The 23,853-nt window shown below is 35.4% G+C and overlaps 1 protein-coding gene across 2 annotated transcripts in view; it reads left to right on the top strand.

The window, feature by feature from the left end:
* The window catches only part of Cntn3 (contactin 3), a 246,807-nt gene that overhangs the window by 20,154 nt on the left and 202,800 nt on the right, over nt 1-23,853 (top strand). The window contains exons 2-3 of one of the 2 annotated variants that reach the window (XM_010629962.2): nt 7,731-7,857; nt 19,904-20,079. In XM_010629962.2, the coding sequence (XP_010628264.1) occupies nt 7,731-7,857; nt 19,904-20,079 (303 nt within the window). Of the gene's footprint in view, nt 1-7,669; nt 7,858-19,903; nt 20,080-23,853 lie in introns of those variants that run through there. The other variant, XM_010629961.2, reaches the window with a different exon arrangement.

Here is a 23,853-nt window from a genome sequence, read left to right as displayed (position 1 = left end):
ACTTACTTCCTCCTTACTTGGCATTAATTCTTCTTCGTACGGAGGATGTAGAGTTCAGCAAATTTTAAGAAGGCTCTTTTCTCTTTATTATATCTTGGGAGCAATAATATACTCTCTCCATTTTGAAGGTGATTGTTTTTTCCCATTTCATTGCCAAATTTCTTCCATTTCTACGGGAAGGAAATGAAAGAAATACTTTGCAGTTATTACCCATCTCCTCTTTCCCCAAAATACTAATCAAGGGATCCTGGCAGCAAGAGAGGGAGGCTTATGGACCTGGGATTATCATGTTGGGGATAAGACCTCATTGATAAGTGATGGTGTTAATATAGTAGCTTATGTCTGGCATTGAGGAAATAGACGGACCAGAATAAAGTCAGATAGAACTGGAAGAGTTGGACATGGTGGTTCACACATATAATCCCAGCCAAATTGGGAGGATCTTGTGGGAGGATCACAAGTTTGAGCTCAGCCTGCACAATTTAGTGACGTAGCAAGACCCTATCTCCAAATAAAATATAAACAAGGGCTTGGGATGTAGTTGAAGGCCCTGAAGTCAGTCCCCAGTACCACATCACAGCACACCATAACACACACACACACACACACACACACACACTCGCGCGTGAGAAAAATGTCATAGTAAAGCATACACAAGGATAGTACGTGTATTATTTCAAGAAATGTTTTATCAATTGTGTTTGTGATGAATGTCATCAATAAGAAATCATGTCAAAATAAATTTTTAATTGTGGATCAAATACAAATAACTTGAAAATGGAACTTCATTCATTCATTCATTCATTCATTTAGTTTTTTGGAACCAGGGATCAAACTCGGGTCCTTGTCCTTGCGAGGCAGGTGCCAGAATCATTGAGCTAAATCCCTGGCCCTGGAAGTTAAATTTTGAGTCTCACCCTACTCCAAAACTCCAGACAGTATTTTCCTTCCTCTCATTTATTGAGTCTTCCCACCCACTGCGCAACCCAGCTGAAGCCCTCTGCAAGGTCTGAAAATACGAAAGCAGGATCCTTGCTTGGGAAAAAAGTAGGAAGAAAGATATAATATTTTATATAAGACATTTTCAAACAAAATGCTGGCTTCTCGACTGAGTCGGGCAGGAAAAGACAGTGTTTTTTTTTGTTTTGTTTTGTTTTTGTTTTTGTTTTTTTCTACCTAAATGACAACAGCTACAGAAAGACTGTAAAATGCAGTCACCAGCCAGAAATGCTTCTTAATGACATCTCCAGTACCACTGATTTATAATGGGAATTCTTTATAATTATATTTTCACAGAAACAATGGTCTTGAACTAGAGTTTGATATGAAGTATTCTTTCTAAAATGCATAAAGGGAATCATGACTGAGCCCAAAAATCTTGACCCAAACTCTTTGGTAAATAATAGAAGCCACAAATGTAATAATGTCTATTAAGACCTTTGAAAGCAATATACTAAAGAAGTGTTTGAAAATGTTCGATAAATGAATTCTTCCTATAATTGGTATGAAAGTTGTGAATTTTCACATTTCAAAGACGTGCAGCGAAAGTTGGTAGAACAAAATGGGAATGCAAGTATCTTTTCTTTTCAGATAAATGGACTATAGATTGTGTTCTGATGTATTGTACACATTGCACACTGTGTCTCACAATAGCATTTCTAACTTTCTTTTTTCCCTTGCGGAATGCTATTAAGCCATCTAGCAAGAAAGGTGCTGCAATGATTGTGTGGGAATTATAGAAGGATGTCATGGAGGTTAAAAAGCACTACAGCTCATATTTATAAAAAGACAATAGAGTGAATTTAAATAAAGCCACAAAAGTATTATGAAAACATTTTACTATAAAAAGGCTTCAGCCCGTCTCCTCTCAGCAGCATTTTCTCCCAAAGGCATTATTTATTTCCTACCATATAACTGTAAATGGATTAACCTTTTCACTAATTGTAAAGAACATTTCAGTAATCAGAAACACAGCCATTGGGATTAAAAAAATCAACATAAAACACCAGACATTCTTAGAAGTACTGCTAAGTTATTTTCTTTTGCTGAATTATAAGACAGATTGAGTGTAATCAGTCTAGTAAAATAGATCAGGGCTTTCATCAAGATTTGTTGTTTCTTACTAAAGCAAAGTACCAGATTCCAGATATTTAACCTTAATTGAAAACCATTATAAACACATATGTATGTGGGTTTTAGCACTTTTTGTTTTGTTTTGTTAAGCAAGTTACAATTAAAGGATTAATGTATAATGCCTAATATAAATTTGTTATGCTTTCAAAAGGCTCTGCTATTCCAGGAAGGAGCATAATTTTACTTGCACATTTATTTTTAGTACCTATGAAGCTTAACTTGCTCTTTTCTATTCTGATTTCCTAGTTATTGAATGTTGTTTCCCATGCAGTTCCCCTCTTTCTGTTTATGGACAAGGCAGGATGTAAAGATTGAGAAAAAGCATGAAGTATTAATTTAAATAGTTAAAACTTTATATTGGTGTCTGTTTTACTAACTGCCTTACTCCAGGTGTATACCATACTCCAGCCTTTTTCTTTTTAAGCTACTTGCTTGACAACATTTCCAGGTGTGGAAAACAAATTGATTCTTCTTGATAAGCATTATATTTTTCTGTCTCATCATGACTATACTATATCGCCTTTCCTTCTTTTTTCTAGAATATTGGTTGCAGTATAGGTTTTAATTACAGCTTTCAAAAATGTCTTAAAGATGTATTTTTCTAACACATATCCTTTGGAGTTACTAAGTTCATATTGGTTCGTATATTTTTCACTTTCATGGTGTCTAGATGGTGAAAGTTCCCACCAGTATCCCTCCTTCTTTACTGTTCAGTTTCCATATCAAAGTGGAAGGGAAGCAGGATCAGCAATTCCTTCACTTTCATTAAAAAAAAAAAACAGCTCTTTTCCTGGAAACTCCTAGTACTCTTTTCACAGCCCTTTGTTATGGGTGGAAATGTGTTGCACCTCAATCTACAATTCATTATATTGAAGTACTAATCATAAGGAAGTGTGACCTCATTTGGAAATTGGAACCTCGCCGATGTCATTAGTTAAGACAAGGTCCTCAGGAACTCCTTTAGGGCTGGTGTCCTTATAAAAGGGAAAGTTTGGATACAGAGACACACACTGAAGAAAGCTAACAGGAAGATACGTGGAGAAGAGGGTTGTCGATAAGCCAAGGGGAGAAGCCCAGGACAGATCCTTCCCTCAAAGCCTATAAGAAACAATCCTTCTGACACCTTGATTTCAAGGCTATGAGACAGCACAGGTTGGCTTTTACTGATTCTGGTTTGTGGTACTTTCTTATGACAACACTAGCAAATTACTGTACCTTCTTTGGCTGTATTGGGTCTCATCTGATCTCCCCTGTCTACCCTGCTCTTCATCTAAAAGCTGCAAAACCTTCTGCAACACTAATACCTCAGTTCCTTTCATTTTCTCTGGCAAAAGTGGGCTCTGGAGACTAGAGAAGAAGAGTAACCATAGCTACTGATTGGACAACTGTGTCTGCCACTGCTCATGTTTCATGTACTGCACATGTGTGGCATTCAGTGTTTGGTTTGTTTTTAGTACTGGGGATTGAACTCAGGAGCTTACGCTTGCAAGGCAGGTGGTAGAAGCACTGAGCTAAGTCTCTGGCTCGGCATTCAGTATTTGTTAAAGAAATGAATTATTCTAAGATTGCATACTTTGTCTTCCTCTGATTTTAGCATAATATAAATGGAATTTTATTTTGGTCTTTCCTTGTTTCATTGGTATTCCCCCGCTTTACATCATTAATGCCAGAATATGATATCCTAAAATTTAAAAGAGCTTCCATCTTTGTGTGTGTGTGTGTGTGTGTGTGTGTGTGTGTACCAGGGATCAAACTCAGGACCTTGCCCCCTTGAGAGCTTCCATCTTTTAACAAATGTGCTGTCAGTAAAACAGTAGGGCCTAGACACAGAGCTCTTTGGCACCATATTATCTTACTTTCTTTCACCTAGGATGGCCCTCATTCTATTTTCATGATACCTAGGAAGTACATGGAATATTCCATCCTAGATCTACTTCTTGAAGTTGGCCTTCAGTAGCATTTCCCATTTTAGTAACTCTTTTTGAATGTATCCTTTTCATTTAAAAATGTATTGTTCTTTCTTTTCTCATGAGGATACAGTTTAAATCAGCAAGGGAAAATAGGATCTGCTTTTTCCCTAGGACTTTCAAAGATGGTATCACCTGTCTTTAGGAATTTCTTTTTTTTTTAAATTTCTTAGTGAAAGTATCGCAACTGCCTAGAATCCCTTGTCTATTTCTCCTTCTCAGTCTTAATAAAAATTGTATAGCATTTGACCATTAGAATTGGTCAGCAGCAGTTAAAACTTTTGGTGACATTATCTTAGGAGTCCCTAAAGCTTGTACTTACATTCAAAGACAGTTATACCTGGTTGCCTGTGAGTGTTTGGGGTGAAAAATTACACTTTAGGATTGGATTTCTGCACTTATTAGCTCTGTTTGGAAATGTTGTATACCCTTTATTTTATGTTGTAAACTTAAAGTTGGGCTTTGGAGCCATACTAGCATATCAAAAAAATTCCTCTGTCACAGAAAGTAATGTTTAGCCTCAGTCTTAATGTTTCACTGCATCCATTTAAGTTAGTCAAGAGGGCCCCTTTGGTTTTTAGTCAGGCTCCCGTTGGCTGGATCTGAATATCTGTGTGAACAGTTACGATTCTTTCCTTTTGAGGATCAACATTCATTTTGAAGAAAATTCTGGATAATTTCTCTTACATTGACAAAGTCTTGAGAATATATTCTTTTTAAGTTTATATTGCTGACCAGAGACTGGAACATTTTACTCCAGCATCACCTAATACCTGTTTTATTTCAGGACAGAAAGAATGAGAGGTTTTTGTGTTTTCGTTTTTTGTTTTTTTCTGAGCATGAAGCACAGACTAACCTGTAGATGTATAATTGTTAATTTGTGTTTATGTTTTAAGATTCGTTGGAGGTTCTCCAGTGGCTGGTAGTCTGAAAGGTTTTCAGGAGGTTTGAATTTCAGAGATGGTGGATATGTTCCTCATAGGCTGTTAACTCTGGTGTCATTGGGAAATACTGAAATGGAAAGAGCAGGTTGATGGTTAATTTTTGCCTCTCACTGTATTTAGAGCAGTGTGGTTTCATGGAAAGGAAAAAGGTGAGTGGGAGCCTGTGTTCTGATCCCAGGTATCTCAAACTGTCTTGCCAGGCTAGGTTAACCTTTTTGTCTTTTTCACTGATAACAGTCCTTCTTTATTTCTATCTCATTTTTCTTGCCTTGGTCTCTCCCTCCACTTTATCTGCTAATGTTTACATGATGTTATTCTAGTATTACTTTCAACTTTGCATACATGAGAGTGTCAGAAAAATAAGCTGAAGCGTCTCATAAATGAACAAAGTATACATCATCTTCAGAAAATCAGAAGCTATTATGCTGATCACATGTTGCGGAAAATCTGCCTTGTTCACAGATATTTATAAACAGACATCAGAAGTATTTTCAACTTTCTAAGTAATAAATTCAAATAATAGAACAGGCTAATTCTGTTTTTATTTATATTTATTTAGTAAACTGATTAATGAAGGAAAAATTGATAATACTGATTCTTTGCATTTAGCAGCGTTAGTTCATATTTTAAAATTAATTTCTTCTCAAGGTGGTTGTTTTCTTAAAGGAAAAATGGTACCCTTTTTCTTTATGCCATGTTCTTCTTCTAGGTTAAAAAAAGAAGTAAGAATAGGTAAGCTCCAGGAATGGACTTTATGGAGGAGAATGTACAGCTTTCTTCAGACAACATGAAAGTAGGAAAGGTGACCTCTATTGAGGTTTAGGGCAGAGGTGCTTGGAGGTGGCTGAACTGTGATGTTCAATGGCTTAGTGCTTATAGCCGCTCTGACTGTATTTAGAGCAGCATGATTTCATGGAAAGACAAACAAAGAATCTGACATCAACTGCAAATTGAGGAGGGCTCCATACCACCCTCAACTTTGATAATTTTCTAGAAGAACTAACAGAAGTTACTAAAAGCTGTTAGCTTCACATTTATGGTTTACTGCAGGAAAAGGAACCATACAAAATTCAGCCAAAGGAAGAGACTCACAAGACAGAGTCTGGAAGGTTCCAAATGCTATCTTTCCTTGTGTATTTTCACGTTACCCTCCCAACACTGCCATGCGACAGTACACAAGGAGTCTTGCCAACTGGAGAAGCTTGCTGAGCTCTAGGGTTTCATTATGTAGATATGACAAATTGAGTGCCTATGAGGTTGAACTCAATCTCCAGGTCAGCTGATACTCTGAGATCCAAACCCTTCATTCTGATCAGTCCTTAAGGTGTGGCCAGTCTTTACTGGACATGGATAGCCCCACCCAGATCCAGTGTTTTCATCCCCACTTTAAAGACAGTCCTATCAACAATGATATCAAAAGCTGAAGGCAAAGGCCACAGTTGGAGCAAGACCAAATTCATCACATAAAAGGCAAGAAGGTCTTGTGGATGGACTTTGGAATCAATTATCCTAGCCTGTCTACTGAACATTTTGAATTGCTGTGTGAATTTATTCCTGCCATCCAGCTACCCTTGGACTCAGTATTTCTCTTCTGTGCATTGGGATGATTATGACACTTACCTCTTAGACCATGGTAGGGATTAAGGAACATATCAGGACACATACAATTTGCTCTGTTGCTTAAGCTCCTACTATTTTCATCATTTCAGTGATTATTTCCTTTACATTATAGCCAATTTTATATTGCTGTTGCTGTAGAAAATTATTTTTATTAATGTTATTGGTATTTCAAGTAGCCAAAATATAAGTTCATAATTTCAGAGCCTTTCAGGGCTATCTGATCTTGGTTTTTTGTTTGTTTGTTTCACTATTCATGAAATCCATTTCTGTGTCTGTTTATTCATTTTATGCGTTCTCTGCTTCAATGGAAACTTCTCTGCAGTTCTGCTGAGCATTCCAAGAAGGGAGAGTAAAGAGATTTGTTGATTTTTACAAATGTTCTGGCGATGATTATACAACTGCAGTTGCAAAGCATTGGGTGATAGCATTATCTCCTTTACAGACACATAAAACAATAAGAGAGATTTCTGTTTTTTTCTGTGTATGTGGAAATTCTTTTTGAGGATATCCAAGTTCTTGTAACCAAAGCAGGACACTTTATGAAGGATGCTTCTTCATTGGTGCATCTTTTTCTTCAGTTTGCTAGTAATAAAATGGAAATCCCACCAGATATTGAGTATTTTTCTTCCAAAATGGCAAAATAATGTTACGATTTGTGTGCTCAGCAGATTCTGTAGAAAAATAATACTCGGGGATTCAATGGATTTTGATTTCAGCTTTAGGTTTCCTAGGAAGCTTATGACAGAAAGGACATCTTGCAATATTTTATTCACTAAAGGACAGGCAGGCACAGTGTATTGTTATAAGTAGTATTGGTATAAGTACAAACTTCTTTATGGCTTAAATTGACCTTATTAATATGACAGTGTGTCTTTATCTTGAATTTCTTTCTCCCTAACAAAGCAGTATCTACAGAGTGTGGTACTTGGTGGGTAAATGGAGCACTGGCTAATATTATTTTCAAGAGTAAACACTAGTTGCTTGTTTTTCTTCTTCAGTTCTGGAATGCAGCTTTTACAGTGCTTTTTCATTCTCATAATTATTTTGACTTCTCCTACCCACATAGGTGAGCTTCTCTTACAAGGACCTGTGTTTATCAAAGAGCCCAGCAACAGCATTTTCCCTGTTGGTTCAGAGGATAAAAAGATAACTTTAAACTGTGAAGCGAGAGGCAACCCTTCACCTCATTACAGGTACTGTGCAAAGTTTCAGAATGCAAATGGAAAACAAATGTAGCAGTTGTGAAATGTTTTTGCTTCAAGGTATTTGTGCCATTAGTAAGAAGTAATACAGGAAGCTGTAGTTCTATAATATGTTCAACAGATCTGACTACATGAATGTTTGAATCCATACAATCTGCATTTGATTGATTATTCACTATGATATGATTTCTTGTCTAAACAACATGGTGAGATCTCTTAAGCATGCACTTTTTTTCATTGATTTATAAGGCAATTAAATTCATAAAGCTGCTTTTACATGTAGTTATCAGGAACATGTACATTGTGGGATAAAATTAAATGGGTCTTAAAGGTAATTTAAAATTATTGTTTAAACAATACTTCATTGTTCCTCCCTCCTTCCTGTACCACTTTACTGGATACGTATTTGGAGGTTCATTCAGTATGGAATATTGAAATATATTCTTACTAAAGTCATGTAATTATATTTTGAAGAAAAAATATGATCAGTTTATTAGGGTTTTTTTTTAATCACCTTAACAATCTATTTTTCTTTTCTGGTACCAGGGATTGAACCCATGGCCATTGCACAGAGCCTCATTCCCAACTCCTTATAAATTTTTCCTCCAAATAGGGTCTCACCAAATCATTCAGTTGTCCAGCCTGGCCTCGAACTTGTAATTCTTTCCCAGCCTCCCAAAGCTGTGATATTATAGGCATGCACCAGCACATGTGGCTATATTTTTAAGATTATGTAAATAAGAACCTAATCACTTGAAACCTTCAAATATTACCCAAAGATGTAAGGAAGAAAGAAATAAAAATTGAATTTTCATCATCTTAAAATTAAAATGTTAGTATTTTAGAGGTAGAATATCTGAATGTGATGAATATTTATTTGATTACATAATAGTTTTAGGTTTTCTTAGGTGACCCTCTTAAATGAGGAGATGAATTACATATAAATAACGTGCTGCTTTCATGTAAGAGGCTGCAAAATCTGGTCAAAGTGCCTTCACAACAACATGAACATCTAAGTACCATGAGCATCCCCTGCAAAACTCTGTTTCCTCTATTCCTGGTTGGCACAACCTTTTCTATAGCTATAGAACACATCAACCTCACCTTGTATTAATAAACTCCTGAAAGTTAAGTGTAGGCATTTAGACCTTACTGAGCAGCGATCGTTCTCTTTATCCATATAAGTAATAGAAGCCAGTAGTCGTTATTAAATTGGACCAGGATTGCGTTGGCAGGCAGACCTTTGTATTTTTGCATCTGAAAGTCATCAAGATGTCTTTTAACAGCGTGGTTGCTGAGCACTTTCTGTGTACTTTCAATAATAATCATAACAATTTCTAGTTATTCCTCTGAGTGAGCAGAGATGAGAAGTTTTTTCTCTGCCTCTGTTTCTCTCTACAAATATAAGAATAGCATCCCTGACCATTTAAAAAACAAGAAAATTGTATTTTATGAGGTAGTCAGGTGTAAGCACATGCAACATGTAGAATTTTTTCTGCTTTTGGAGAATTTTGAACATATTGATTTGACATGATACTATTCTGGATTGTGACAGTTTTCTAAGAATTTCTAACATTATAAATGCTTCTGTTTCTTTCATTCTGCACTAGTAGATTGTCCTCATAGATGTGGCTATAAATATGATGAAGAATTCACATGAATGACTTAGGTGTGGGTACTTTTTCTGTTTTCAGTTGAGTTGTATTTCCTGGCATTTATCTTAAAATAATTTGGTGATACATATGTTCTACTGAGTCATTATCAAGATGCAAAATTTAGTTTTGTGGAAATGTAATTCTAAATGGGTAGATTAATTATGTTTGTATAGTTTTATCAAATAGCCTTGTGTTACAATTATGTCTTTTTATACCAGGCATTTTTGTATGCCATAGAGTATGTATTTAAATGTATTAATTATATGTATAAATAGTTGATGAATAAATTTTGCCATTTGTACAATAACACTTCTTTTTTATTATATGCTTTGGGATGTTATGCTGACATTTGGATGTTTCAGTTTTTAAAAAATCTGTAACTGAGAGTAGGAGGCATGTGACTTATGGATTTATTAATCTTAAGACTGAGGATAAATAGAGAAAGGTAGAGTTCTAGGTATTGTTCAAATCCTTGATTTGTAGCCAAAGAGAACATACATTTTCATTATAGCTTTAAAGATTTTCTGAAGTTAAGATTTCTAACCTATATAAAATTTCACTTAAACTAAAAGTTTATAATCACTGAAAATTGAGACCTTGAAAACACAAGAGAACCTGTTTTCATTCTGGGAAATATTAGGCTTTCCTAGAACAAAAACAAGTCTGTAAATATTTTATTTTTGAGAAATAAAACAGTGCCAGTTGCTATAGGATAGTATAGGTTGTATTTAACACTTTAAGCGATAACACCTTTATTTTGGGCCTTTATTTTTTCTTTTTTTTCCATAGTCAACAAGATAATAGTTTGTACTATTTTTAAATGATCCAGGAAAAAAATATGCTTGCTTATTCTTATATTTTTGCTCTCCTTTAGACATTGTAGATAAATACTATAAAACGTAGTAACTTAATAATATTAAAGAAGCATATAGGGGTTTTTTAAAACATGAAGTCAGGAAAATATTTTTAAAATATAGTATATAAATATAAACAAGTAGGAACATAGCCAGCCAAGGAAAGAAATTAGGGATCCATATAAAATCACTACTTAAAGGAAACCTAAATATGTTTCTGAAAAGGCAGAATAAAAGTTAAGAGCCCTATAAAAAGAGTGTGTCCTTTAAAAGCACAGAGCCTGTCTCATAGACAGAGGCAAACAACCTATGAGAAATCTTGTCATTATTTTTCCGTTGGGTAAAAAGAACTCTTAATGGACCACCATTAGAAATCCAAAAGTTCAGAAATGCTCAGGAGAAATTACTTTGTCATAGGGTTTAATTGAGAATTTTATCCTTTATCTTACATTTCCCTGCATGAACCCTAAAGCCTATAGTTAAAGGTTAATTAGTATTCAGCCCTGCCATAATTGCTGAGTGCTAAAAGAGGTTACCCTGAGGAAGTATTAGTACTTTTTAAATGGGAAGGATTTCTCTGCTATAATTCATTGGTGTAGAAATGCCCAATGTTTGCTGAAAGACTCCATGTGGAAGGATCCATGGTTGCTACTGATTCCATGGAACATTTAAAGAGACACCATTTTTGGGCTAACCTAGAGGAAATTATATAAATACCAGTAGGGAATAAGCAAGTAACAAAACTGAATGAGATGAGCCTGCAGAAGAACACACTGACTAATGACTGGAAACTCAGATACTCCCTGCCAAATGGTCGTAACCATGTGTCAGCACCGACCTATTGTGACTATTCAGAATCTGTCTATTTTTAATGTTAACGCTGCTTTGATTTTTAGTGTTACGCGGGTCAAAGGAAATAAGTCTCAATGAGGCCCATGTGGGATTAGTGTTTTCAATTTTCTGCTTCGATCAAGACTTTGGAGCTCTGATGTGAAGCATGATAGCCATTCCCTATGTAGCTCTTCAAACTTGAATCAATTAAATTGAAAAGTAACTTTCTCAGTCATAGAAACTTCAGGTACATAGTGGCTAACATATGATATAGCACAGTCAGTCATATCTGAACATCTGGAATCTTCTTTTAGACACCATAAATAAAACACTAAAGCAGTACACTAATTTGTGCTTACCATTTTTTCAAGGAGTGACTGTACAAAAGAGAAGTATGTTTAATTCTATTTGTGTATAAATATAGTCATATATAAAGTATTATATGTTGTACTTTTTTCCCATTAAGTTAATTGGTATAATTTAGATATACAATACAATTATTTTCATCATTGGGATCTTGTACCTTTACATGATGTATCTTGGTTCTTATTTTTTCCCCATTCCCATGCCCTCTCTTTACGCCTTCTACCTCCTCCGTATTTACAAAGACTTTGTTGTATGGTATAGTTTCTATAGCACTATATTTGGCTATCTTTGTGCAATATATACTATAAATTCTGTATATTCATAACATGTTCCATTTAGAGAATATATACCACATATATAGTATATAATTTATCTATAATCTATTCAATCACATAATAATGATATATTTTTAAGCATTTTTAATTATATGCAATCCATCCTATGTCTCTTTCATATTACCATGTAATATCTGTTCTTACCATTATTTTACTTTTATGCCCCATAGCAAAAATTGTTCCTCAATTCTTCTGATTCTTAAGGAAATATAATCCTTTCTGCTAGGTTTCTAAGTCCATTTCTCTGTGATTATCTTCAAGCTGAATGCCTCTCTGCACCCTGAATATCCTGACTTCTCCACCTGGTGAGCTGTGGTCCCCAGACCCACATCAAGCCACTAAGAGTAATGAAATAGTCGCATGATTGGGAAAATTGCAAAACACAAAACAAAGAATGTCCTATAGAGTCTGAGGCAAGCAGAAGTAGATACCACCTTGTGCAGAGGATTTAATACTCATCTGCACTACCATCTCTCTCAGAGAGCCTTCTTGATATACTCAGTTTTGAGTTCCATGCCACGGCACCGTGACTGTCCTGCATTATTACATGGAATCGATTGCCCTGATTGGCTGTAACTTCCCCAATGCTAAAGCCTGTGTGTTCTTTATCCCTGCCTGACAAATGCCTGGCAAATAGTGAATGCTCAGTTGGTGAAATGGAATAAAGTTAACAAGGGGAAAACAAAGGAAATTAAGGGTTAGATCACAATTTAGGAAGAATGTCGTGAAGGAGCCCAGGTTCAGCAGTAGTTAAGTCATATATTCTATAAAGTAATTTCTTTTGGATTGAATTCTCTCCACTTGGTTCCATTTTAAGGTAGATCGCCTAACAGTGTCAAAGGGAATTGCCTGGAACCCCAGGCTTCCTTATACCTTCCCGTGATATCCACCGCAAGGAACAATCATTGTTTCCATTAGTGTCATCAAGAGCCCTGGATACTATCAGAAAAATATAAAATGAAAGTGCAACTAACACTGTCAGCAGTATTATAGAGGTTAGATTTTATACATAAAACACTGTGAGGCAATAGATCACATCTTTCGTGTTGTTGTTTTGTCTCCTTTTTATGTTTGTTCAGTGTGTTGAGGAGGAATAATATGAGCATGCTAACCCGATACAAATTATATCAAGTGAGCCAGTTCACATGGACTATACCTGAGACATGGAATGTTCAGATTGGCTGGACTGAGTTACTTGGGGAGTGGCATTTTCAAAGGGGACAGAGGGAGCTGATACAAAAAAATATATATATCAGAGGGCTGCAGGCATGGCAAAAATAGCACATGGCTTCTACGACCCTCCTTGGAATAATTTTAAGATAATCATTGATAGGTTTGAGCTTGAGTATCACTGTGTAAACTGAAAAGTTGTTTGCAGCCACTGTATCTCTAATCCTTTGTGTGTGTGTGTGTGTATGTTTTATATATATATGTGTAATATTAGTGAGTGAGAGATAGGAATCTAAGTCATAAAATACATTTTAAAAACTCAATTTTTCAAAAACAGCATCATGAGTTAACTGATTCTTATCTTCAGTAATTATTGCTGAAGTCTAACTAGTTATTTTTGGATAAAGAATTGAATATGCAAATTCAGACATTCATTCTTTCAAAGTCTGTAATTATTCTCATCACTTCAGTAAACATATTAACAAACATTGCATCTGAACACAAATGCATTTGCTTATTAACTTGAAAGCCACATCTAAAACCACAAATTGCTTCTGTGATTAAATTCCTGATTTTCCTGTCAAACCCCAAATAAAGTATTGCCTATTGATTTAACAAGTGCTAAGTATGAGCCTATACCCCAAAACCAACCCTAGTCCCCTAACATTTGAGTGTTTGATTTCACCTGGAATGTGAGATTTGGTTTTCTCCAGAATGTGTTCATACTTCCATTTTCCGAATCATCTTTTTTAATAGTAAAGTAGATATCTTGAATGAACCATAACTTTCTCTAGTTAACTGTGATGTGAGTTATACCATGAGATAATTTTCAAAAATACTCAAAGTCATCCATTTTTTTTTCAGTTTTGGTAGTTTCAACTTAAAGAAGTGATGATCCCTAATGTTGTCACCAAGTTCAAGTAGAAAACTCAGTTTGAGTTTGGTGTCTTAGATTATGCTGACTTCAGAATACATCTATGTTCCTATTTATTACTGTTTTCGCATATTAGTATGATTTTATGTAAAATGTTATATCTAGTATGGCAAATAAATATTAACTAGGAAGGTAAATGAATAAGATGATGCGTTGACTGCCCAGTTTGAGATTGTATATCGACAATATATATGGCCACATTAGTGAAAACTATGCAGATGTCGATTGTAGCCAAGGTGGAGTATAGCATTAAATTACTCGTTAGCTTTCTGTTCAGGAAACTTACGTATCTACCATGTACCGATTGTGATACTTGATGGAAAAAATCAGCAGTGGTTAAAATAGTCATCATCCAGTGCAGCTTAAAGGTGCTGAAAAGCACCTTCAAATTCTGTAAATATGGAATGTTTATACTTATTTAGGTGTTACATGAATTTATGCTTCTGTCCATACAAATTCATTCTGTCTCTTTGTCTACCTCACTCCCTCAGCTTGTCCTTGTATTGGAAGGCAGTAATTCACACACCCTCTCTTCTTTATGACTGAGGTTTATTTCCTGGAAGTAACAATTATAGTTGTCATCATTTAGGAGTAATAATTACCAGTTCTGAAAAATATTATGTCAGAAACTTTATACTTTACAAAGACATTTCCACCAACTGCAACCTGCCTCTTCCCCCTTTTCTCTCTTCTATGAGTGAAGAGGAAATGTCTTGAACAGAGTACAGTATAAAATATGTAGAATAGCTAATGTATATAGGTAACAAATTTATTTTGTAAAATATTTTTATTAAATATTTTTAGAAGAAAGGTGCCTGTAGACTGGACACTCCTTTTCTTTAAATATTCAAAATCCTTGCCTCACAGGCATGCAGCTGTTTTCAAGAAATTGTATTTGTGTTTATTTTTTAGGTAGGAATTTGCATTGAACTCTGTTATTCTGTTGTATTAGGCTTGACCCTGTTTGCTCACTCACTTTACTTCCTGTGCAAGCATCCCTGTGTTGTCGAGGATGCAACAGGGATAGAAGAAGTGAACTGATCAAAGATATACTTCCTCAGGGATGGCCTCAACCCAAGACTTCTAAATCTGACATCCCAAGTATTCATCTATAGGTATTGGACCAGACTCAAATTGCTGTAGAACCTCCACCGGAAACCATTTCAAGGGGATGATGAAGACTCGTTTGCGGAGAATCAGATTTTGAAACATGAACAATAAACCCATCCTCACTTGTGTATTCTAAAAGCAAGTCCTAATTCATGTAGAAAGAGCTTTTGAACATTGAAGCTTGACAGTGAATTTAGGAGATCACTCAAAAGTGTTCCAACATGATGATTATGCAAAGGTACTTAATCTTGTGACATTTACCATTGAGTTAAAGCTACAAGGGTAGTATGTTTCTGCAGAGCAATGTAAATGTTATAGGGTTGAAATGGTGGTGTACATATCCCCATGAGCCAAGGTGCTGTCTTATTTTGCTCCAGATCATTGCATTAAGGCTTCCGGAATGGAATTGGGGTATGCAAATATACATTTATCAAGTGAAATTTCCACCTTTCTGAAACATTGTATTCTGATACTAAGCATTCCTTTAAAATACTTTAAAATTCCTTGATAAAAATAAGTTTTTATAAAGATTATGAATGTGCAAAACTAAAGGGCAATATCTGTTTACAGCAGCCTCCCCTGTTATGACCCAAGAATGCCATTCACCCGTCATACCTTAACTCTAAATGTTGTGTTCCTGAAGCCTGATTACAATTTCCAGCAAAGATGAGTCTGATTTGAAGATTTATTGGATGCATACCTTGTCAAAGAAGAGCTATATATGCTTTCTTTTTCACAAAATATTTCTTACACAGATGAAAATAAAAGACATATGAAGAAATTAGGCTCAAATATGAATATTTTACATTAGGAACACAGGCGGAGTGTTTTGCTTCTTAGGATAAAATAACCTTTGTAAGCTAAGCCAAGAGATTATTTTCATATTTCAGAGTTTAAACAAAGCCCTTTTGAATTCTTGTATTTTCAGTGAGGGGAAAAATATTTTAATAAGATACTGACAAATTTTATATCAGCTGGGGATGAGTTCTATTCAATAATGAATAGTGTTAGGAAGGAGAAAAATAATTATATCACTTTGTTAAAACAAAATTTAACATGCTTGAAGATGGCTCAAAATATCTTAGCTCTGAAGAGTTTGCTAAAACATATGTACTCTGTTTTTGGTGTTGTAGAAATGTATTTAAACGAGAAGAGTGTCTGCCTTTTCACATAGTGAAATAATCTGGTGATTGTATCTATATGATGAAAACCAAGCTAAAGGAAGTGAGAGGCATTTATGCATAATGGAACAAATCTTTTCCACTTTGGATCTTAGTATAAACTTTGGGATGATAGCTTTTAGATCTTCAGCATTTACTGAAATGGAGTGTCTTTCCACATATTTTATGAGCTTTTAAATCTTTCAAGCCATTAAATAGACATGAAGAAGTTAGATCTTTTTAGATTTTTATTTATCTTTGCAATTTTCTATATAGCTTTTCTGCTTTTATTATTCATTAGCTAAATACAAACACACAGTTTTCAAATGAAGCCATCAAGCATATGTAAGCCCCAAATATTCTGACACTTCGGCTGAAATAATGATTTTTTTGGTCCTTAAACAAATCACAAGTATCCTTTGTCACAAGAGTCTTTCATTCAAAAGTATGTGAAGTTAACATCAGTCCTACTTGAGTTTAGAGGAGTTTTTCACACTCGAGTGTTGAATATCTTAATATCTGACATGCATTTACACCTTAAAAGTTAAACCTGTTTCTTTGTGATTCACTGTCAGATTTTTTTCTTTAAAAGTTAACCCCGGTGTCTCACCTCACCTTTGGGTAACTTCTCAGAGCAGACACTAAAGCAGACAAACCATATGTGTGAGACACAATCTGTTCCACATTAGCAGCCATGACTACAAGAATTGAACAGAGCAGGTGACACATGACCAAAATCTGCTTGTTGGAAATCTAATGAAAGCACAGCAAAGGGGTGAAGGACCATGCAGCCGCAGCAGGAGCTGCCTCCCACTTCAACAGTGACATCCACTCATTTGTTGAACGCCTGTGCAGGACAATCTGAGCTGAGCTCTGTGCATGCTGTGTTACTAGATCTGTAGAACAGCCCTCCGGGGTGGGTGGTGGAATTATTTCCCCTTTACATGTTAAAAAAATTCCAGGGAAGTGAAGTATTCTTTGCCCTTGGTTACACAGCTGGTCATGGGTGAGTAGGATGAATGACCAGTGAGCACTTGGGTCTGAATCCCATTTCTGTTCTTTATGCTGTTATATGAAAGGCTCAGCCAGGGACTGGGGACCAGGTAAGAGCTCGGGGGTAGGAGCAATAAATAGGAAATGGGGAAAATTTTAAACAAAGAGAAGCTCCATAAAAGCAGCTAGTTGTTACCACAGGTTTAGAATCTAGAATATTCCTTGACATTGAGATGATAAATCCTTTTTCAGATACTGAGGGCAAAGAAGGAAAGATGGCTTTGCCAGTCAAAGTTGTTAAGTAGGAAATCTCCTAAGTGGGGAGGTATGGAAGTTTCTCCTGCAACTCGAATGTGTATGTGAAACTCTAAGAGCTCTCGTTAATGTATGGATTTTGACTTAGCAGATCAGCACTGCATTTCTGTATCGTGTTCAGATGGCACAGCAGCTGCTACTCATCTACAGACTGTGTGTTGTGTCTGTACTCAGAGGGCTCAAACAAAATTGGATGGACAGTGTTCTTTATTTCCTTTTCTAAGTTTCTGTAGTTCTAGGACTCAGGGATGAAGAAGAGGGAGAAAGGCTCATGAGGGTTTGTCATTGAGCTTCACAACTCTAATGGTAGAAACTAAGTCAGAACAGAAAAAAAGAAAACCATGTACACATGAAGAATCCTAAGAATAGTTCTACAAGCAAGCCAAACCAAAGCATACAGCAGAAATTGGCCCCAAATAAAAAAGCAGTTCCACCTTTTTCTTTTCTAATTTTGTTCTTTTAAAATTTTAAGAGAATTGGGGACTCAAGTTTTTCTTCTTACTTTCTGTTTGCTCTGTCAGCAGAAATGCGGCTGTATACCTCAGGAACTTGTATGTGAAATTATAAGGAAAATTAAGAAAGCTGGACTGTAAAAACAAGCCAAATAATAAAATTAGTACTCGGATGAATAGATTAAACCCATAGGCTTATTTATTTCCTGTCCTTGCGAGCCACTTAAAATTCATTATGTCTTATTATATGGAGAGAATAATACCAACATACAATAAAAGTATAATGGTAAGCATTCATATATTCCCCACTTAGTTTAGGAAGTAAACCTGCAAAGCTAAATTTTCCACCAAATGCCCCCTAAACATGGCCCACCGTCTCTGCATGTTAGCTTATGGTAGACATTTACTACTTTCACATACTAAGAGCACATTCAGTCCACTCTTAGCGTTACTGTAGATGTTTTTAAATTCATATACATGGTGTCACACTGCGTTCTCACACTTGCTTTTCTTGCCAGCTCACAGTGTTCACAGTTGCACAATAGTGCATTTAGCTCCACTTCTGTCTGAGATGATGCTCACCATCTGGGGCCGCACAGACTCACAGTGGCTTTGTAAGATTCAGTATTTTGTGTGCTAGTACATTTTTACATGTCTCACTGTATCATTGAAGAGCTGTCATCTAGAGTTCAGATGAACGGCACTCCTGGTACAGTCAGTTAATGGACTGGGGGTGGTTTTAATTCTTGCTTTACTGAAATTCTCATCTGAAATTGGACATTATTTAACCACTTTCCCGTTACTTTGCCGAGATGATTGTCGTGCTATGCACCAATTTATAGAACTGATGTGGTGTCATTTTTTGGTTACAATTTGGTTGCCTAGGAGATGGATTCCTTAATTTGTATAAGGGATGTGTTCTTGAAATTGTGGCACATGAATGAGTTCGCAAGGGAAAATCTACTTTGATGTGTCTAGTGTACTTACTGTTCAAAAGCTCCTGTTTTCATAGTTAAAACTCATTTAAAACCAAGTTTCTTCTTTTGGGCTTTCCATCGATGAGTATGTCTCTGGGGTTCATGCGTTCATTTCTTTAAAGCCCGTGGGTGGTGTTTAGGGTCTCTTACTACAGTGCACCATTTTGTATATAGAACTACAATTGCGCTGAAAAGTGCAGAATGCCTTGGAGACAGGTCGTTACCCAGACAGATTAAAAGGAATTGTTGAACACTTATTCAATTAATTTATTAAATGTGCTCAGTCAGTCCAGTAAATCAAAGAAATGTGCTCTCTCCTCCTTCATTATCAGTTTGAGATTGGTCTGAAGTATATGAAATAATTTCCTCAACTTTTACTTTGTAGTTGCCTATAAAGACCTAGCCTAATTTTCCTCTGGTGTGAACAAACTAAATTATTCTCACCTCTTCCGGAAACCTTTACAAATATTTTTCAGATGCTTCTTTGTTGTCATTTGTACTGTACTTTAACTTTTGGTTTCTGATAAATACATGGGCACATTGGGTTTTCAATTATGTAACACACTTGAATAATGTATGTATCATTTTTTGCTTAAGGGGGAATAAAGTGTAAAGTGCATTTTATAATGTCTTCTTTTAAATTTAAAAATGCTAGTTGGGTATGGTGGCATTTACCTGTAATCACAGTGCTCTGGGAGGCTGAGGCAGGAAGATTTCAAGTTTCAGCCTAGCTTGGGAAACTAAACAATTTAGTGAAACCCTGTCTCAAAAAAAAAAAAATGTGTTTAGAATGTAGCTCAATGCAAAGGCCCTGGGTTCAATCCCTAGTACCTGGAAAAAAATCTAAGAGAAGGAAAAAAAATCCCTTGGCATTTCTTTTTACAGGTGGCAGCTGAATGGAAGTAATATCGATATGAGTCTGGAACACCGTTACAAGTTGAATGGTGGAAATCTTGTGGTTTTTAACCCCAACAGAAACTGGGATACTGGAAGTTACCAATGTTTTGCAACAAATTCACTTGGAACAGTTGTCAGCAGAGAAGCTAAACTCCAGTTTGCCTGTAAGTTTATACTTATATAGATTTCAAAAATATTTTAAAATATATAACTTAATTTATGTGATTAGAGTTTTAGAAACAGTATAGAGATTATATTGATAAAATAAAGGCAATAACAGTATGATTTTTAGAATTGCGAGTTAGTATAAAACTTAGATCTTAAAGTGTGTATCTGTATGTGTGCACAGTAATTTTAAAATTTTAAAAATAAGTTGTATATTTCATGGATATTTTTTAAACTATAGGGTATATTATATAATTTTTACCTTTAAGTTTACTAAAATATTTTGCATATATTTTTAATAGACAGAATTTAAAGTGCAGTTTCTTTTTTTTCTTTTTTTTTTTTTTGGTACCAGGGATTGAACTCAGGACCTTGTGCTTGCGAGGCAGGCAGCGGCACTACTAAGCTGAATCCCTGGCCCTAAGTGTAGTTTCTTTTAGAGTACTTTGTTTTAAAACAGAGTTTAGTTTCTTTTTTCTTCAATGTGTAGTTTTAAGTATTTGTGCATTTCCATATTATACATGTCATATATACATATTTTATGTACTACACTGTGTATAGATGCATTTGTATGTAGTAAATATGTAGTTATAAAATATTGTAGTTATGAATAATATGTATAGATTTGAAGTAGAATTTTATAACAGTCTATTATGTGTCCGTGTTTTGCCTGGCTTTAGTGCCAACTACCAGATCTCTTTCTTTCTTTTTTTTTTTTTTTTTTCTGGTACCGGTGATTGAACTTGGGACCTTGTGCTTGTGCTACAGGTGGTGGAAGCACTAAGCTAAATCCCTGGCCCCCTTTTTCTATTTTTACATTATGATATTTTATTTTTCAAGGCTTGTACATTTGTAAAATTTAATGTGGTATGTTTAAAATTTCAAACACATTTCATACTTGTGCATTTTAAAAACTATTTTTCGATGGCGTTATACACAAAGATAGCTTTTGGCTGGTCAGGAATGTTGAAACTCAACACCATCAGATAATTCTGTGTGTGCTCTGTTGCTTTCTGGAACTACTTCTAAAGGGAAAAAGGTGATCAAAAGAATTTCTCTTCCTTGGGAACTCATTTCCACTGGCTATACTTTTGGCTTATAGAGAGTAGAATTATTTCTTCTTTATCCTTATAATTTAAAACATGTTTCCAGCATACAGTTACATTTATGTCTACTTTAACATCTTTTGCATAGAACATGAAAAATTCTCTAGTAAATGTACACATTATAAGTAAAATTATTATACTCTGGGCAAGATTTTTCTTCTATATCTTTTATGTTTATGTTTATGTTTAAAAGGCTCTGATCTGTATTAACATGTTAAATATCCCCGTTTTGAAATCATTTTTATCTGTTCTTTTCTATGAATTTTGGTTCCTGAGTCATAGAAGCTACATTTTCTCATATTCCCTTGGAGATGAAGATTGTTTTTTGAAATGTCCTTCTACCACTTCCATTTAGTGCTTCCATATTTATGTTTAAGAGCTTTCAGTAGGCTCTAATAGAGATCATGCCCACACTCAGTATTTATCAACATATGGTTTGGGTGGACTGTTCCCCACAGAAGGGAGAATATCTTACCTAACCCACAGGAGATGTACAATTCCCATATCAGTGCTGTTTCCAGGAGTCTCTCATGAAATACCACAGTGAATAAATTTTAAAAATTTATTACAGTAGAAGACACGCTATCATCAATCCCCATGAAGGTACTCATCTTCTCTTTGTTACACCCATTATTCTTACTACTTTCTAAAGCAGTCCACTTTTTTATTCCTCATTGAAAAGCAGTCCACTTTCGTAAGTATCTTGGATTGCATAGTTGTGGCTGGCTCCTTGCCCTCAATCTATTCAAAACATTTACTTTGCACATTCTTTTTGACTTTTGGGAAGAGCTAGAAGTTATATGCTACCAGATCTGCTGAGTAAGGTTGATGAGGACACCAGGATGTCATTACAAGCCTGCCTTTCCTCTGGATGGCATTCAGCACGAGTATTCATCATAGTTATGATCACATTTCATAAAAACGTGAAATAGGACTTACAGAGCTACTTTAGAGACTATCAAGAATGATTGGATAAGTGTTTGAAGGGAGGGTGAGCTTTTAGAGGAGGACTGATAGCTATGTGTCTCTTACTGTAATAAATTTATAAATATTCACCCCTTTTGCTTAACTTTTGTACACTGTTTAATATAATGATACTGCTCTACTAAGATTCTTCATAGCCTGTAGTATAAGGAATACAATGAACTGAGACGTTTTACCTCTGTGAGCTCCTTCTGACTTACATGGAAAATACCTTTAAACTTGTTCTGTAAATTCATCATAGTTATGATCACATTTCATAAAAACGTGAAATAGGACTTACAGAGCTACTTTAGAGACTATCAAGAATGATTGGATAAGTGTTTGAAGGGAGGGTGAGCTTTTAGAGGAGGACTGATAGCTATGTGTCTCTTACTGTAATAAATTTATAAATATTCACCCCTTTTGCTTAACTTTTCTACACTGTTTAATATAATGATACTGCTCTACTAAGATTCTTCATAGCCTGTAGTATAAAGAATACAATGAACTTAGACGTTTTACCTCTGTGAGCTCCTTCTGACTTACATGGAAAATACCTTTAAACTTGTTCTGTATTTCTAGTCTGTACCTGGTTATTGAGATTTCACCCTACCTCCAAGCTGATGAAATACCCTTTTATTGTTTCATGGATGAAGGGAAAAGACATAAGTATACTTGACCAGTGACTAAGGACTTTACTCCTCCCAAAACAACAAGCAATATGAATTTCAACATGGTCAATTATGTTTCCCTTATCTCCAAGGCCTGGAGGGACACACAGCTCATTTGGGGTAGACGCTGTACCCACAGCAGAGAGACACTGATCAAGGATCCCCCTCTTGAGAAAAAGTAGTAAGCATACCTGCTCTTCTCCTAAGGTTACGTTTTCTTTTCCCTCCAGATTACTGTCTACGGACACATCCCTTGAGACATGGGCTTGGGAAAGAGCCCTTGAGCATTTCATTTTTGGCTCACCCAGCAAGAATTCGCAAGCTCATAATACACGGCATGTTGTCCTCCTAGCACAAGTTGTTTATTTTCTTCGTTTGATGCTCTCCTTGACATTTGGAGTAGGGGTGTGCCATAGAAGGGTGTACAAAATACCTTCCTGCTTTTAGTGGGAATTCTGTGTTGCCCAAGATGTGCGTTGGCTTTCCTTCAGTCTGTTTTCCTCAGTCTTAAGAGTTTTATTTACTCCTATGCTTGACAATAGATTATTAGCAGTCCTGATGTGCAGTTCGATTCTTTTTCTGTATGTTAGTTTGTATTTTTGTTATCCTAAGTTTTTTATTTGGATGTTTTAAAAAGCAGAAATTGGTCTTGTCAAACTAGTGCTCCATTACTGTGGAAAAATAGAAAAATTTTAAAATATGATTACAATACATGTTTCAGTTGAAAACACCAAAGAAAGTTGCAAAGGAAATAGAAAATACTGTAGTAGAGCATTGCTTTAATTTGCAAATCTTGAAAATATGTGATATATTTACTGAAAGAAGGAAAAAAGTTGGGAGACCCTCCTGTTAGTAGGATGCTTATGATTTTAGTTCAAAGAAATTTTGGGTGGCTTTGCTAGAGGCATAGGGATGGGAAGGTGCTGTCAATGAAAAATGTTCTAATTTTTCAGTATCGCTGTCTCCTCTTCAGACTAAGTTGTGTTTTGTATGATTATTAAGACTTTTGTTGTCTCTAGAATCAGTTAAGAAA

This window comes from Fukomys damarensis, unplaced genomic scaffold (genome assembly GCF_012274545.1).
Source record: "Fukomys damarensis isolate Sample0158 unplaced genomic scaffold, DMR_v1.0_HiC HiC_scaffold_28, whole genome shotgun sequence".
NCBI lineage: Eukaryota > Metazoa > Chordata > Mammalia > Rodentia > Bathyergidae > Fukomys > Fukomys damarensis.
This window is presented reverse-complemented; position numbering and strand designations above follow the sequence as displayed.